At 52.1% G+C, this 16,861-nt stretch overlaps 8 protein-coding genes across 8 annotated transcripts; 4 read left to right on the forward strand and 4 right to left on the reverse strand.

The window, feature by feature from the left end:
• Positions 1-561: 561 nt before the first annotated feature.
• Positions 562-2,537, reverse strand: AYL99_06105 (hypothetical protein; the record flags this gene model as incomplete). The annotated part of the gene is made up of 5 exons (XM_018837615.1): positions 562-1,392; positions 1,446-1,543; positions 1,589-1,684; positions 1,747-1,904; positions 1,969-2,537. 5 exons carry the CDS (start codon positions 2,535-2,537, stop codon positions 562-564), a joined length of 1,752 nt encoding a protein of 583 aa, XP_018692175.1.
• An 842-nt stretch (positions 2,538-3,379) lies between these two features.
• AYL99_06106 (hypothetical protein) lies at positions 3,380-4,090 on the forward strand (the record flags this gene model as incomplete). The annotated part of the gene is made up of 2 exons (XM_018837616.1): positions 3,380-3,777; positions 3,850-4,090. 2 exons carry the CDS (start codon positions 3,380-3,382, stop codon positions 4,088-4,090), a joined length of 639 nt encoding a protein of 212 aa, XP_018692176.1.
• A 195-nt stretch (positions 4,091-4,285) lies between these two features.
• Positions 4,286-5,128, reverse strand: AYL99_06107 (septum formation protein Maf; the record flags this gene model as incomplete). The annotated part of the gene is made up of 1 exon (XM_018837617.1): positions 4,286-5,128. One exon carries the CDS (start codon positions 5,126-5,128, stop codon positions 4,286-4,288), a length of 843 nt encoding a protein of 280 aa, XP_018692177.1.
• A 281-nt stretch (positions 5,129-5,409) lies between these two features.
• Positions 5,410-6,634, forward strand: AYL99_06108 (saccharopine dehydrogenase [NAD(+), L-lysine-forming]; the record flags this gene model as incomplete). The annotated part of the gene is made up of 2 exons (XM_018837618.1): positions 5,410-5,467; positions 5,532-6,634. The coding sequence occupies 2 exons, from the start codon at positions 5,410-5,412 to the stop codon at positions 6,632-6,634; spliced, it is 1,161 nt and encodes a 386-aa protein (XP_018692178.1).
• A 305-nt stretch (positions 6,635-6,939) lies between these two features.
• AYL99_06109 (hypothetical protein) lies at positions 6,940-7,777 on the reverse strand (the record flags this gene model as incomplete). Its single annotated transcript, XM_018837619.1, has 2 exons — positions 6,940-7,598; positions 7,657-7,777. The coding sequence occupies 2 exons, from the start codon at positions 7,775-7,777 to the stop codon at positions 6,940-6,942; spliced, it is 780 nt and encodes a 259-aa protein (XP_018692179.1).
• Positions 7,778-8,285: 508 nt separating this feature from the next.
• On the forward strand, positions 8,286-8,780 carry AYL99_06110 (hypothetical protein; the record flags this gene model as incomplete). The annotated part of the gene is made up of 1 exon (XM_018837620.1): positions 8,286-8,780. One exon carries the CDS (start codon positions 8,286-8,288, stop codon positions 8,778-8,780), a length of 495 nt encoding a protein of 164 aa, XP_018692180.1.
• A 672-nt stretch (positions 8,781-9,452) lies between these two features.
• Positions 9,453-12,676, forward strand: AYL99_06111 (hypothetical protein; the record flags this gene model as incomplete). Its single annotated transcript, XM_018837621.1, has 2 exons — positions 9,453-9,506; positions 9,560-12,676. 2 exons carry the CDS (start codon positions 9,453-9,455, stop codon positions 12,674-12,676), a joined length of 3,171 nt encoding a protein of 1,056 aa, XP_018692181.1.
• Positions 12,677-13,481: 805 nt separating this feature from the next.
• AYL99_06112 (hypothetical protein) lies at positions 13,482-16,640 on the reverse strand (the record flags this gene model as incomplete). The annotated part of the gene is made up of 1 exon (XM_018837622.1): positions 13,482-16,640. One exon carries the CDS (start codon positions 16,638-16,640, stop codon positions 13,482-13,484), a length of 3,159 nt encoding a protein of 1,052 aa, XP_018692182.1.
• Positions 16,641-16,861: the final 221 nt, after the last annotated feature.

The raw sequence follows: 16,861 nt of genomic DNA on the forward strand, positions 1-16,861 counted from the left end.
TTAGAAGCAACGCTTGAGTCGTACAAAAGACTCTGAACAGTGACGGAGAACAGTGGCCCATTGGCGCTGTCGGCGGCATTTGACTTGGCCGCTTGGAGTTAGATGGTTGGTGTCAATCAAAAAGTTATGGGTGTGATAAGCTGCGAGGGGCGGCGAGGGCGGGCAAGTGCGGGACATTGGCTGCCCTATGCGGAGACCCCTAGGCAAAAGCCTAGGCTAGAAAGATGACCTCGATACCCTGAGCCATGCCGCTACGACGCCCGCGGCCCAGCCAGCCAACCCCACGGCCCGCTGCTGACAAGCCCCTAATAACTCGGGGCAGAGTGCCGAACGGCCTTCCTCTCCCTTCCGTCAATGTTGATAGAGCCAGTAGACTAGGCCAGCAGGTCAATGTCACGTTCACATCACGCTTTAGGCATGGCCGCGCGGATTGCGGTGAGACTCCGGGGCCAATGAACGGTCTAGGATTCGTCTGATGGAGTCTTCCCTGTCTGGTGCCTCGCTCGAGTTGTTCGTAACGTCTGTAGCATGCTCTAACCTTTGCTAACTCTCGAAAAGCTTCTAAATCTTGGTGAACGGGTCATCGAAATACCAGACAGGGTCTCCTTCAGGGTCCACCTCAGTCTGTGTATAGCCGTTGCCCATAAAGGCAAATCTGTTCTCCGACATGTATGTAATGTTATAGTCCTCCCACCTTACATTCTTCATAATCTCGAAGAAATGCAGTCGACTGCCCGGATAGATGGCAGTAACTGGACCGTGTGTTTTGCCATTCTTGAACCACGATCGGCAGGCGGACGACCAGACCAATCGCTTCATCAGCTCGTGAGTGTGGTTGTATAGATCCTTGATGGCTTCCTTCTTTGGTTCGACAGCCTTGATGCGCTCCGTTTGGATCTTTTCAATGACCTGGAAGATGTAGCGAGTGTACCATTCCAAAATTGGTAGAATGCTGGAGTGAGATGCCGGCCCATTGGGTCCTATCAGAAGGAACAGGTTGGGGAAGTTCTCGGCTGCAATGCCTAGATACCCGATTGGAAAGTCACCAAACTGCTCATGGATCTCTGCGTTGTTCCGACCATAGACCTTGAAATGTGGCGTAAAAGAGGTGTCGAAGCCTGTCGCGCAAATGACAACATCGACCTGGTGCTCAACCCCGTCTTCGCCTACAATACCAGTTTCTGTTAATCTTGTAGCTGACTTTGGGACGACGTGTACGTTGTCTGCCGTCAAAGATTGCAGATACCCAGATCCAGGAGTCATTCTTCGGCAGCCAAGAGCGAATGGTGGTACCATGTGCTTGGTTAGAGTCTCATCATGGCCGAGCTGTTCTTTCATGATGTCCGCCACCAGATCTCGGGATACTTTCTGATCTTTGGCTTTGAGATGCATCTAACACTAGGTCAGGGGGCCAGGGCTGGCTCTGTAGCAGCGAGGGAGCTTACCAAGGTAAACCTCTTGTTGAGCTCGCCCTCGACGTCTCGACAGTACTGCGCATGTTTTTCCGGGTGCTTTCTCCATTCTTCCTTTTGCTCTTCGGAGTCTGTGGCAGTCAGCGGCATTCGGATTTCCTCAGCAGGTGACTTACACGAGAAGTTCGTTCCACCTGGCCCGGCGTACTTAGCACCAAACCCAGTCGTGATCCAGACTGGTGACCTCAGAAACGCGTACAACTTCCCGACAGCTATGAAGAGCGGTATCAACAAACCAAGATTCAGAAAGCGGCAATGAACGAGTGCCACTTACTTGGTTGTATTGACGGAATAATCTGTACTGCGGACGACCCGCCTCCAATCACGGCGACGGTCTTCCCCTTCAGATCATAATCACTGTCCCACTTGGCTGAGTGCATGAGCTTTCCCTTGAACACATCTAAACCTGGAATGTTGGGCCATTTCCACTCACTGGCATTTTTTGGTTAGTAGGTGATGTGGTTGCACAAATGGGCCAGGATACGGGCTCACTCACTTCAGGACTCCTGACCCATTAACAAGGATGTTGCAAGTATCCTCAAAACATGAACCGTCGGCAGCGATGACGCGCAATCGCCAAAGTCCACTTTCTTCGTCCCAAGTGGCTGACTCGACAGTTGTCTTAAACTGAACGTATTTCTCCAAGTCATATTTGGTTGCAACATCCTTAAGATATTGCCATATTTCTTCCGATCCAGAGTAGAATCTTGACCAATTGGGATTCTTTGCCCACGTGAATTGATACGAATGAGAGGGTATGTCGCACGTACACCCAGGGTATCGATTCTCTAGCCAGGTTCCACCGATGTCGCTATTCTTTTCGTAGATCTGCAGATCCACGTCTTTCAGGGCACGTTCTGCTTTGTACGCGAATTGAAGACCCGTGGCTCCGGCCCCTACACAGACGACTCGAATCTTTCGTCTCTCAAAGAGTAATTGCTCGGTAACTCGGTAGCCGTCAAAATCCCTCCCATTGTACCAACTGTTCTCGTGAGGTGCGTCCGAGGGAACAGTAACGTCTTCCGTCGGAGCCGCAGAGATGAGCACAACTCTGTTGGTTGCCATGTTAGAGGAAAGCAGGAGAAGCAGGCAGACACGGACCTAAGGTGATACGGAAGTGGAAAGAAAATACTTTGGGCGAGCCGGAGGTACCCAGACCGTCTTCGTGAGCCTAGGTTATATAAGGCTTTGCTTTAAAGAAGTAAGCATAGAGGACTCGGTAGGCCAACATCCTGAATTCGGCAAGCTGACTGGTGGAGCGGCTGAACATTGCTCGACGATGTCCGCTCCCACGCAGATGCTTCCCTCGGGCAAACCCAACCCCGCATGGTGTGATGCTCCATATATTCCCTGCCCTTTACTGTCTCTGAGGAGACTCAGAAATCCGAGGCTCACGAGGCTGTCAAGGTTGGGGGCTTCGTGGATAGACAAGCCTTTCTTGTTACACTTTTATCATTCTCTTGCGACGAGACAGGAGTGCTCAAGTGCTAGACTGGGTCAGGTGCCCCCAAATGACGAAAAGAGCAGCAAAGACGCTACATTGTGTCTGAGTGTGATCCAGAAATTAAAAATGCATCGAATTTGTCGATTCCAGCTTGCAATTCAGGTGATAATTTGACGAGGCCGAGTTACTGGAATACATGAGTATAAGGGAGCGTATTCAAGAAAGGGAATAAGAGGATAGAACGAATGACGAGAGTTGGAAGGGGGAGCTCTCCGGCTCGCTATATAAAATGCAAAGCTTCTGATTGGCTCGGAGACAAGCCTCTTGGCAGCAATCGAGCAACATCCCGTCGCCAGCATGCGATCGGACCATTGACTCTCTCGACCCTCATGCTCTTTCGACCACCTTGATCAGACTATCTATTGATTTTGATAGGGAAATGGCTGCGGTTTCGAGGACAGCCATGCTTCGGCAAGCACAATTCCTATCGACGTCCAAGCGACTGTTCTCGAGCACTACCCAACCACTTCGACCCTTCCGGGCAGCTCCTCTGATCTCTTCTACAAGACAATTTCTGTCTCCACGGGTGTCTTTTGCTTCTCAGATTGCGCCCTTCTCCTCAACTGCGCAAAGGAAGATTCTGCCGCCTGGTCCGCAGGTCATCCAAGGAGGAGTCAACGACCCTGCGCCCGTGCCAAAGCCTGACCCCCTCCATGGAAGCTATCACTGGACATTTGAACGAATCCTGTCGGTGGCATTGGTCCCCTTAACCATCACACCTTTCGCTGCCGGCTCGGTCAGTCCGACGCTGGATGCAGCTTTGATCTTTGGCATTTTGATCCATTCACACGCGGGTTTCCAGTAAGTATCGAGCTTCCACTGCATGTCCTCATGCATCACCCCACCAGAAAGCAAACACTGAGACCCGTCCAGATCAATCATCATTGATTACATTCCTATCCATCGTCACCCGACCATGCGGCGAGCCTTCATGTGGCTGTTGAACCTAGCTACCCTTGTTGTGGCGGTGGGCTTTTACGAGTTCGAGACCAACGATGTTGGTGTGGTGGAGGCGATGAAGAGAATATGGCATGCAGGTGCGAATGATGCCACGATTGGCAAGGCCGATACATCGAGCTTGGGTCACGATGGAAAACTCAAGAATCTGAAATAAGCTGTGGCACATCTGTTGAAAGTGGAACAGGCCGAAAGCCTCGATGTACATGATGCATTTTAACAACATGGGTTTTACAATCAATACACGCAGCCGACCATTGGTAGAGTCCTCTATATACTGATCATAAACCGGTCAGCCGTGTACCGAGCGCCACTAACGCCAATGGTCTTCTGAGGCAAAGACTGAGTCCCGTCACTCATCCTCGAGCAAGTCGTCGCCTTCACCCTGCAAGATATCATCATCCTCCGCCTTCTGCATGACCTTCTCAATCAACTTGAGCGTTGTCCTCAACGGGAGTCCAACAACATTATCGAAGCTGCCATCAATCCTCTCCACCAGAATCGCTCCGGTCCCTTGTATCCCATATCCGCCCGCCTTATCTGCCCCCTCTCTGGTCCTGACGTATGCCAGAAGTAATTCGTCTGTGATCTCAGAGTCGAACTTCACTGTAGTCTCCTCCGTGGCGGTCTCGATGGCGTACCCAGGATCTCTTGCACTCTCCAAGGGAGTAACCACGCAGACGGCAGTGTAGACCTTATGCAAAACCGAATCCCTTAGGCTTTTTAACATGGAAATATGATTTGCCTCACTCGTTGGTTTCTCCAATATTTCCCCCATCGAACTAACAACAATCGTGTCCGCTGCAAGGATCAATCCTGGCTCGCCCTTCTCTTCATTGTTTACCTCCTGCTTGTAAACTGCCAATGCCTTTTGCGTCGCAGTAGCCAGTACATATTCGAATGGGGCCAGTGTCTTGGGCAGGTTCTCCTCAAATTTGGATGGGATTATTTCGACATTGTGCAGTCCGATCTGAGCAAGAAGCTGTTTCCGGCGGGGGGATTGGGAGGCGAGAACGATCCGCTTATTTCGCAGAAGGTTAAGGGCGGGGAGTTCTAACAGTGGCGGAGGGCGGAGCGGGCGACGTCCGGACGGAGGTGGTTTGCCTGCTTGCACGCCTGTTGCAGGAGGAATGGAGTGAGCTTCATAGGAAGGAGGGTTGTCTGTTGGTACACCGTTTTTCTGAGATTGAGACATCTTCGCTTCTTTGCCGGTTTGGAGACAAAACAAATCTTCAATTGAGTGTCACCGTGTGGAGCGGCCTGGACCTGCGTCATGTACGAGTCTTCGGCGGTGGCAGAAAAAAGGTTCAGTGTGCTTTCCCACCATTCTACGTTTTTATATGTACCTAGCAGAAGCGCTTGACTCATAACCTGAACTCCTCAATATAACTCTGCGAAGTCCCTCCTTTCTACCTTCCTAGCCTACATTTCCCATTCTCATAGAGTCTTCTTCCTTTACTAAGTGCTTGATTCAATATGACAACCACCCTGCATCTCCGCTCTGAGTCGAAGCCTCTTGAGCACCGATCTGCTTGTATGTTTTCCATTGCCCTTCTCGATCTGAGATCTGGGAGTGCTGTTATTAACTTTCCGCACAGTGACCCCCAGCACTACCAAAGCTCTACTGGATGCCGGCTACAAAGTCAATGTCGAGCGCAGCCCGGAACGGATATTCGACGACTCCGAGTTTGAAGCTGTCGGTGCAACTCTGGTTCCCGAAGGGTCATGGAAAGATGCCCCTACAGATCATATAATCGTAGGGCTCAAAGAGCTTCCCGAAGACAGATTTGCACTTAAACACACGCACGTGCAGTTCGCACACTGCTACAAGAACCAAGGTGGTTGGCAAGACGTCCTGTCACGTTTCCCCCAGGGCGGCGGTACACTCTTGGACCTCGAATTTTTGACGGATGATACCGGACGCAGAGTTGCGGCGTTTGGATACCATGCAGGCTATGCGGGTGCCGCACTGGCCGTTGAGGCGTGGGCACATCAACTGAATAACCCAAATGAGCCCATGGGCAGTGTAGCCAGCTACCCAAGTCAAGATCTGCTCCTCCAGGACGTGCGCTCAGCTTTGGAAAACGGTTCCAAGATTGCAGGTCGTCAACCCCGTGTCCTTGTGATTGGCGCACTGGGTCGATGTGGTCGCGGTGCCGTCGATCTGTGCCGACAGGCAGGCATACCAGACGAAAACATCCTCAAATGGGACATCCCTGAGACCAAAAAAGGCGGACCATTTGCAGAGATCGTCGAGTCGGACATATTTGTGAACTGCATTTATTTGAGCGAGCCGATGGCGCCGTTTATCACCAAGAAATCCCTCTCGTCCCCGAAACGCAACCTGTCAGTTGTGTGTGATGTCAGTTGCGACACGACAAATCCCCACAACCCGATCCCTATCTACGACGAGAACTCGACTTTCAAAAACCCTACACTCCCAGTCCCGGGTTACGAGAACCCTCCGCTATGTGTTATCAGCATAGACCACCTACCTTCTCTGTTGCCGAGGGAAGCCAGCGAGGCCTTCTCTCAGGCTCTGCTGCCGAGTCTGCTACAATTGAAGGAGAGGAAGACTGCGCGAGTGTGGAAGCAGGCAGAGGAATTATTCAATCAGAAAGTGGGCACGTTGCCGGAGGCAATGAGGGGTGCCTGGAAGAAAATCACCGGCACAGAGACTGAGGTCGATGGATCAACGTAGAAGAGAGACGAATTAAAGCAGATGAAGCGGCTGATACCCCGTGTCAAACTTTTTGTACAGATAGAAGGCGATCGTAACTGAATTGACTCGTGACGACGGTTTTTAGCATGGCCTATTTGTTGAACCATAGGGTTGCGTCTTCTCCGCTGCGTGTTTATACATTGACAAACCGATAATTTGGGCTTTAGGGTCTTGGGTTTGCTCATACCGCTCTGTCTTCAACGAGACTCCTTCGCTGTGCCCTGTGACAGTCGTCTTTTGGTCTTTTGACACCTATGCCGTGCTCTCCGAAAGATTTCTTCCGCTCAATGCTGCATAGCGGTGTCCTCTTCTTTGCCCACGTCCCCAATTTTCCGCTTCGAGCCCGTGGCCATCTGAATGGACTCCTCACTGCCATCGTCAAAGAATTCAGACACTTCCCATTCCACCCGGGTCAGTCCGTCGTTACTGATTCCAACTCCCCGCCTTCTATTTTGCGATCGGCCTAGACGGCTTCCCTCCAGCATCTCTTCGAACCACGTCAGCCCCCCTGTTCGACCGCTTCGTTGTGTCCGAGTCGGTGACTGGATTTCTTGCCGCGTAGCAGGATCTGTGGCAGCAGTCTCATTGCCATGCTGCAGCGCCCCAGACATTGTGAATGGTTGGGCATTATCTGCTGACCCTTCTGCTTCTACATCCTCGGGCAACAAGTTTAAATCCTGAAGTGCGCGCAGATCCTCGCTCAAGAGGCTGCCCAACGTGATGTTCATGTACTCTGCTTCTTGTGGAGGTTGCTCAGTCCAGTAGGACAGATGCGTACCACAATAGCCGCAGAACACCCTCTGAGAGTGCGGCGTGTGCAACGGCGTGAAGATTTTGCGGATGGAGGCATGGGTTTCATCTGGAAAGAAGGATTGTGTGCTTGAAGAGTACCACGACAACGGAACACGGAGCCACGCCGTCAGTGGGGTTGCTTGACTTCGTCCTAATCAAGACGGGGAAATTAGAGTGGTGGGTAAGAGTTGAGAGTGTTATGAACTTACGACTTTGGCTACTGTCATCAAAGTAGATAAGCGCTTGTTCCGTAGCATCTGGAGGAGCGGCGATATAATAGTGATTGCGGCCGCAGTTGCAGGCACCTTGGAGGGGTCGGATTCTGCTCATATCTCATACGATCATGCAACGGAGAGATATTGATAGATGGAAGCAAAGGTCTTGGAGGAGAGCAACTCAGTAAGATGGTAATTGAAATAAATGTCTTCTGTCCACCGTCTAGACGGAAGAATGGTTACAATTATGTCGGAATGAACTGGGAAAGAACGGAAAGGAAATCCTTCCTCAGTTCCAGAACATGCGCGGCGTTTGCTAGCTGCATGAGGGGTTATCTCCGACTGTTCGCTCTAAACCCAAACTGGGTTCAGGAACCTCAGGTGCTGAGCCACAGAGTTACTCGAGTCGAATCCGTCTTCAACTACTCGTATTGAGGTTACAGACTGTATACATCAAGTTTTCATCAACACTACTCTGGAATCCATCAAAAACGTCGCCCGATCATGTCGAGGAACAGCTGAGACTTGCTGGCAGACAGCTGACCCGGGTTGCCCAGAAAAGGGGCCCATCCATTCGTTTGTTCATCTTTCCCGCCAATCTCAAGCTGGGACCTTTTGTGACCATGTCGAAAGAAGAGGGGACGGAATCAAACACATCTTCTCGAGAATCAACACCTGTTTCTGATACCCAGCCAGATACATTCAAATCCAACTCATCCAAAAAAGCGAACAGAGTGTCGAAGCCACGCTTGACGGCATCTCAGAAGAATTTCAATCACAAAGACGCCGAAAACAAGCGACGTACAGCCATCCGTGAGCGATTCACAGAACTCTCTCATCTTGTCCCAGGAGCCCTAGGCCATGAAAGAAGCGAGCAAGTCATGCTGGGGAAAACCACTGAGTTTTTGAGAACCATGATCCTGGAACAACGTAGGCTCGAAGAGATGGCTCAGAAGCAAGGGATCGCGATCGATGACGATGAACGGCTCCGGGAGGATGATTACGGTGGACCAAAGTGGAGGGCGAGGAACATGGAGCAGTACGAGGCCGGTAAGCAGAAGAAAGAAGCTGGCGACTCCCAACAGGCAAATGATCAAGGGGACGAGGAGAATGATTAGGAGCGGTCGCATTATCAACGATTCAGGCTATGACGAGAACGAATCTTCTCAAGGTCTGCCGAATATGACCCCTCAACTGTTGATCGAAGGGCACTGGATTTTCAGGAGCCTCAAGGAGATATGAGCTTCCGAAGCGTGCCAGTGATTGAGATCGAGAGCATTTGTTAAGGGAAGGATTGGCTTCGGGATGAATGAAAAGACTTCCATTTCTCACCAGCTGGACACCAGGCACTTCACTCCGTAGGGGATCATCTTAGGCTGCCGCACCCACCAAACATTCGGTCGGCTGTTACCACACAGATTCATATTGTCAGAAACCGTCTCCGCCCATGTGTCCTGAACATTTGTCACTCTCCGATTATGCCTCACAGCAGCGACCGGGGCGCTTTCAAAAAGGACAGTATCGTCGTCTCAAGGATGCCAACTGGCCTTCGGTCTCGAAAAACGCCATCACCTCGTCATCGACCCGTTGCGCTGTCCCCACCACATTCTCCCCCAGCTCAGCTTGTCTCGTTGAAGCCAAGACAAAGATCAGCCAACCCGAATGCATCCCCCGTAACCCCGAACACTCTCGAGGGTGAAACTGGAAAGAGATCCTGGGTCAACAGCGCTTCGAAACATTTGGGTTTGTCAAAGCTGCGTCCTAAGGCAAATTTTTCACGAGGAGGCATCATGAACACGAATTCCTCCATCCCGTCGGGAGCGTCCTCGACGAAAAGACTCAATGTAAGGAAGAAGGGAATGCCTGGTTGCTTCTGTGATGTTGATTAAGGGCTTAGGTACAACCGCACAACTTATCCGGAAGTTCTCGCTCACCTGTTCCTGCTCCGCTGGGCCACCCAAGGCACCAAAGTCCTCCAGATAAACCGCTTCCAAGTCTTCCCGTTGCCACCGTCAAGTCTAAGTCACCTGTCCGCAGGTCCCTTATTGACTGCACTGAGAGACCGCTTCGGCGATCTTTGACCCCTCCCGATGGCGGAGTTCCAAAACAAGAAGACTGGCCTGCGATTGAGCCAACGAAAGTCGACACAGTGCCTTCAGGGGTAAGCCAGTCCGAGGTTAAGCCAAGCCTGAGCGAGAGCCTGTACGAAGGTATGCGAGCATTGGATCTGCGCAACGAGGAGGAGAAGATTGTTCAGTCAGAGCATAACGCCGAATTCAAAGAGAATGCCGCTGTCACGGGGGAGCCCGAGTCGCTGTCAGATCAAAACCATTTTCCAGCGGTCAGATCGGCAGTCACGGTCGATGGCAACACCCGTCCTCTCTCATCAAGCCAGCTACCGAAACCTCGTGAATCTTTGCTCCGATCACTGTCTCGTCACGCAGATTCCCCCATAACTTATCGAACCAAGACCACGGCACTGCAACTTCACCAGGTAAAAACCACTGGAGGATCTATTGGAAAGAAGGCTGGAAGTAGGGATGTCATCTCTTCTGACCGCGACCGAGTTAAATCTCCTTCGGCTCGGCGTTTTAAGCAGTCCTTTTCTGGGGGTCCAGTTCGTACAAATTCTCATGGTCGTTATGGTGTTACAGGGCGAGGGTCCCCGTATACCATTCCCTCTCGTTCAAATTCAATCCAAAAGATCGCTCCAAAGGACGAGAACAAGATTGGTGGACAAGAATTTCACAGCCCCAAGACGAACCAGAGTTTCGGTCAGACCCAGCACGGAACCACAGCTCAACAATCTTCTTCATCCGAACAAAAGTACCCCAAGAGTTCTCTTCCCTTGCCCGCTCGCCTTACTTGTCATTCAACAGACGGAAGCACCCATGGGTCTTTGCGCGAAAGCTCTCCTTCAGAGCCTTTTATGAGCCTCGCTATGAACAAACTCCGAGTCGCGGCAGAGGTCGTAGACCATTCCGGAGATAACTTTGCCAACAATGGAGTCAACGAAGATCGCGATCCCGCTGAAACAGCTGCCAAAAACAAAGTCAGACTTTTGAATGTTAAAGAAATGCTGTCCACAACAGCGCTCCGCGATGACGAGTCCTTCATTGATAGTGACGGCGAGTCTGGGGTGAGCATTCATGGTTACGATGTCTTTGGAGGGTATCGAGTTCGGCGCGTTGGGAACGGGTCTAGGATGGGTCCGACTCTTCGTATCACGGATTCTGCAAGTCGTGTTCTGCTCGGTAAAGGAGACGACGACGTTATGGGCAAGCGACGTCCTAAGCCTTCTTTGAGACGCAAGGGAAGTGCGCCTGATATTGGCTCTCCACGCATTGCGAAAGATCAAGTCCGTCGATCTAGTGCAATCTTCAGTCGCCCTATGTCTCTCGTGAGAAGCCTCACAGACCGATCTCTCAACCAGCATAAGGACACAGATCAAGAGGAGACTGAAAACCTCATGGGTGAGGATGGATCTGTGGATACCGTCGTGCGAGCAGAACTTCCAGACAACAGTATCAATCCCCAATCAGGCCTGCTCGAGGACCTAGACACCGATGTCAGTGGCAAGGAAAAGACGAAGAGCGGGACGTCTGTTTACCAGACAACTCTAGCCCCGCCTCAGTGTGACTGGCCTTGCAAGGACTTTGCGACTTTTAGGACGCAGGCTGGCTCTACAACTGTCGCAGCGGAGCAGAAGGGGAACATCTCCCGTAGTATGGCTGAGGAAGTTGCCACGATGCGACCAACACCCAGCTCTTTGTCGAGACCACCTACCATTGTCCTGCCTATCGCCCCGAGTAAAGAGACAGCACCTTTCTTGTTCCAGGATCTAGAACAAGAACAAGCCAAACAAGAGAAACTTGTCAATGACCTTGCCAAAGCGACATATGCCGATGCGGCAACAGTCTCTGAACCCAAGACTACTACAATGTATCCACCGCGCACTTCGTCGCGGAAGCCCAAACCGCCTCCAATCATTGTCTCTCCCCCTGAGCGTCATCTCAACTCGGTAAGCTTCCTTGCACAGCAAGCACCAAAAGCATACGCGGTCAAGCAGGAGAACATCAAAAAGCCACGCAACGTAAAGACATTTTCACAGAGCATTTCTCCACACACTGACTCCGTCAAGGGAAGGAAGATCTCACACGTCCTGGCACATAGTCCTTCGAGTTCCAGCAAGAAGAAAGTCATCTCCAACATCCGGGGTTTGTTCCATAAGAAGTCGGTTGAATCGAACAAAGCAGCAACAACAGTGGTCGGAAGTGATGGTTTATCAAATGAGCTGAACTCGAACCCGTCCAAAGCGGTCAGTGGCCCTGGCTCCCTACGTCGCAAGCCAGTCCCAATATCGGCTTCAGGAGATAGAGATGACAAAGTGATCCGTCCACTTCAAGTGGATGCTAACGCCAACGGACAAGTGGGACAAGGCAAGTTCATGCCAACCCGAAACGGCCTGACCGAACCTGATTATCCTTCCCTCAACCATGAAAGCCAGACGACAGAACCAGGGCACCAGATAAACCGCATGGGCTCGAGAGCGTTGAAGCGGAAGAATCCTTTCATGAGCCCGACTACACCCTTCACAGCAAATCTCAACACGTCAATATATCTAACTTCGCCGCTCACGAGCAGCTTAGCCGCCGCCAACACCACGAATAACAAGATTGCCTCTCCCACGACCCACGCCCATCCTCAAGCTCGATCACCAACAGCTTCGTCCCCAACTACCCCACCGACGCTGGCTACAACAACCAACATAACTCATTCTCTCCTCGACCTCGCGCACACCTCGACCGATCCCAACCGCAAGACTTACCTCATCGAGCTATCAAAGTGTATGGTTGAAGTCGTTAGTTCGGCCAGAGACGCGGAAAAGGCAATGGAGAAGGCCCGGGTGGAGGCAAGCAGAGCAGAGTGTGCCTGGCTGAAGTGTTTGAAGGAGGTTGGACAGGTAGAAGGGCTGATTAAGGGGATTGTCCACCCCGAGACATGGACGAAGTGAAATGCTTCAGCTACCATCATGATAGGATGGCAAGGACAGCAAAGAGTACGATGTCAAGTTGGAAGTGATCTGTCCATACGAAGGTGTCGAAAAGGGTGGCAAGGGACACAAACACAACAGAACGAGACGGCAAGTTTCCTTGATTCCTTTTTCCTTGATGATGTGCCTGCAGCTTGCTTCCACAAGGCAAAAAGAGAATCATTGGGGAAAGGCGTTATGTGGTTGTGTTGTTCCTCTTATTGGAATAGCGACTGCATTCTTATCTCCACGCATTGGATAAAACACGGGCTGCTAGTGGGTTCTTGGGTCGATTACCTGTATTCTGGGTAGACCAGGCGGCGAATCGTCAGAGTTACGATACGACTTTAGCAATCATAAAAGGGGAAGGCTGGTATCAAGGATGACGAAGCCACGTAGACAATTTGAAATGCTTGCCGAGGATTGACTGGAAATTCGAATCATGATAATCCAGAAGCCAGGCGATTAAATCTACCTCATTCGCACTGTTTTTATTCCCCTGTCCTATCTCGAAAGGGTTTATATCCAAGTTTTCAGGGAAAAAGAAGGAAACATAGACCGCGTATCACAATTTGTTCAACCATTTGTCATCTTTGATCCCGAAGCACCTTCCGTTCTGAGGCTATATCTGTGGGATACAATACATGTGCCCATTCAAGCCGCGATTGGTCTCGCAATCCTTCTTCTCCAGACCATATTTTATCCTAAAGGGTTTGTTCCACATCGATACTCCAACATCGCAATACAATTGCCGTGTACTCATTATGTTAAGCGAGTTGCTAGTCGATTAGAGAACCTTCGAGCGACTGGTTCTAGGAGCCGGCGTGAGTTCCGGCTCCGGCGACGCTTGTGTGCCAGAAGTGCTACCTTCAACGACGAAGCCCATCTGCTCGCTGAAGAGGCTGGCGACCATGGCATAGTCCTGGTCATTGGGCGAAATGGTTCGTCGGGATAGGTCCGTGAGCCCTCTTAGAGCCTCGGGAAGGTATTCTTCAGAAGAAGGAAATGAGGAAATAGCAGCGGAGCCAGGGGAGACTTCTTCCATCGGCTCGCCTGCGCCGGTCGACGATTCACTGGCTTGCAAGGTTATCGTAGTCCAGTCCGTCACAACGGATGTGACGGTCACGGTGCTTGCAGTCGGCGCGACGAGTTGCGATAAATAGGCCGAAGCGTGCTGGAGGGCACTTCGCCAGTTCGCCGCGGTAGATAGGGCACGAGCGGCGTGGAGCTGAATGCTTGTCCCAACATCTCTCGAGCGCTCTGCCAGGTTAAAGCTCTCGACCGTGTCCCTGATCCACGGGGCTGTAAGGGCACTGACCCCAGCGATGCTGCCGGAGAAGACCAGCCACTCGAGAAATTCGCGCCGCGAAACGGTGTTCCAGACCGCCGAAGCGGCGTCTTCGAGGGAACAGGAGATGTACTTTTCGCGGCGGGCCTCTGCAACGACTTCGGCGAGTGTCTGTCTGTGTGACTGTGGGTCCGCGTCTGCAGTAGGCCGGAGCTGCTGTTCGTCAGACGAAGAGACCCATTCGCAATAGAGGTTTGAAGGAGCGACCCTCGAATAGACGGTGACGAATGCACCGCTCTTCGGGCTTGCTTGATCACTCGTCTCATCTTCTCGGGGACGACGTCCGTGTCCTTTGCCGCGAGCTTCCTGAATGCTGGTCTTGAGGATGGCCGTGGACCACTCTGTCCCTGGAATTGGTGGCAAGTCGGCGACGGCTTCCCTGGCGGCGTCCGTCTCTTGCAGGTCATACGGATACAAGTTGAAGAGTTGCTGTTCAGCTTCTTCCCGCGTGAGCTCTTTCCCTGCTGCTCGAGCTGATTCCTGTGCATGTCCAAGTTCGAGCACGTCCAGGCCAGTCGGCACAACGGCTTCGACTCGTCCGAAGCAGGTCATCCGGACCTGCAACTGATCGTTGGCGTTTGGAGGGCGGTCAATCTCCGCATTCAGCGATCCGGCATTGACGCAGATGTTCTCCTCAGCATCTTCTCGACTTAATCTGGTGCCCTTGGGCACATGCGGTGCGATTCGCACGACAAGGCCGTTGACGCCCGCAAAGCGGATACAAAGGTGCAGGCTGCCCGCCATCCTGATGAGTTCGACGAGCTTTCGCCAGATCTGAAATCGCATTTCGGCTCCTTCTTCCCGGAGTCTTGACGACTGTCTCCATCTCGGCTTGATAGGGTCAAAGAAGGGAGGCGGTAAAAGCGGCTCGAGGACAGTTAGCAAATTGTTGGCCATTCTGCGCGCTGCGATCTCCAGGTTGTCCAAGTGCTCGTAGTTGTGCGGGAAGTCCTGCGATGGGAAGTAGTCTTCGGCGATTTTGAGTTCCTCTAGACATTCAGCCTTCTTCTTGTTGCGCACAAAGGCGTCGTAGTGGAGATACTTGTGGTCGATGTCTTCGAGTTTGCGTACCTTGGCGTCCGGGATGCTGAAAGCGGTGTGTTTGAAGATCCGTTGCTGGAACCATTCGCCGATGACACCATGTACGAGATGTCGTCGGTGTTCCCGTTTTGTGAAGAAGTTTTTCCAACCGTGTCCGCTCCCATCTGCGATCCGTTGTGTCATCAGCATGAGCGACAAGTACTTCGTAGCCAAGAGGTGCATGGGCCACGCATTCTCTTGTTCGGCAGTGAGTTCGAAATCGAAATGGTCACTGCAGAAACGCGAGAGCTTCTCCTGCAATATCATGAAGAGAACGCCGATTTCATCGAGACCCAGCGCCCTCGGTGACTTTTCGACGTCTACAAACAGTTGCTCCGCGAGGACGAGGGCGTCATTGGGATCGACAGTACTTATCTGGGGAGTTCTGTCGCGAGGTTGCGAGGGGCTGGCGACCGGGGGGGATGCGGTTCGTTGCCGCTTCGCTGGGGAACCCGAGCTTCGCGGCGAAACCGCTCTCGGAGGGCCCTGCGAAGCAGCTGGTCTGGTGGGAGATGTCGACAAGCGAGGTCCTGACGATAGGCGCGAACCAGACGATGAGCCAGAGCCCGACGACGAGCAGGAACTTGTAGATGATTCACGGGCTCTTATTCCGGCAAGCTGTCGCATTTGCTTCTCGTGTTGATCTCGGCTGACTTTGAGATGGATTCTTCTGGGCCAATTGGGTGGCAGGTCTCCAGGGACATTGTCGTCGAGCTCTTCGCCATCGTCGTGCTCTGAATCCTCTTCTTCAAATCTGTAAGCTTGGTCGTCAAACGGTCTGATCTTGCGTTTGCGGGTAGAAGTGTTCGTCGGGGGATCTGCAGGTTGGGGATCAGTTTCTTCCACCTTAATGGACGCCTCTTCATCGACCGCCCTTCTCTTCCCTTTGGATGCGGACGTGGGCACGGCTTCTTTTGTCGATATGTCGATAAACTCGTCCTCTGAGCTGTCGGTATTTATATAGGCTAGTTCCTCGAAAGGTAATGATTTCCTCTTGCCTTTCTTGGCCTTTGCGTTCTTTCGACCTGGCGTTGGTGTTACCGGTTGAGTATTAGAGACCGAAGGCTCGCTGTCGCTTTCGGGAAGCTGGCTCGTCTTGCTATTCTCGGCGATGGCGGATGTCCTATTGCTGTCCGGTAAGGTCTCCGGTTCTTCGTCTTCCTCGTCTTCCGAATCTTCCGCGTCTTTGTCGTCTTTCTCGCTGGCTTTTGGCACTGCCTTGGTGCGTTTGACTTGTGCTGGCGTTTTCTTAGCTGGTGTGCCTTGGGGCTTTGCCTTGGAGGTTGACTTGGCAGGAGTGCGTCCAGACTGTGCAGAAGTTGTTGCAGGCTTCGGGGCCGATTTGGTAGTCTTACGGCGGGGTGCCTTCGAGGATGCTGCTTTCCCGGTAGCTGCCTGGGTTGCAGGTAGTGCTGTGCTTGCTGCTGTAGGCGGTGGCACTGCTGGCGTCCTCCTCCCGGCGGATGGTCGTGTCATTATCCGAGTCGGAGTGGTGGTCGGCTGTCTTCGTGGAGCCATGTTGGGGGTTCGAGCTCTGCAAAGTGAACACCTAAAATGTTGTCTGGCGATCTTTCCAGAGAATTTGGACAAGTTTCGAAACATTCAGAAGGAACAAAAGAAACGAACAAACTGGGTAGGAAATATATGACGGAGAGAGAGATGGGTGGAAAGCCATTCTCCGGATGCGGAAGAAACAATACCACCGTTTTCATCCAAGTTTTGATTGTCTTTATTGAGGC

The sequence above is a fragment of the Fonsecaea erecta genome (assembly GCF_001651985.1).
Source record: "Fonsecaea erecta strain CBS 125763 chromosome Unknown Scaff5, whole genome shotgun sequence".
Lineage (NCBI taxonomy): Eukaryota > Fungi > Ascomycota > Eurotiomycetes > Chaetothyriales > Herpotrichiellaceae > Fonsecaea > Fonsecaea erecta.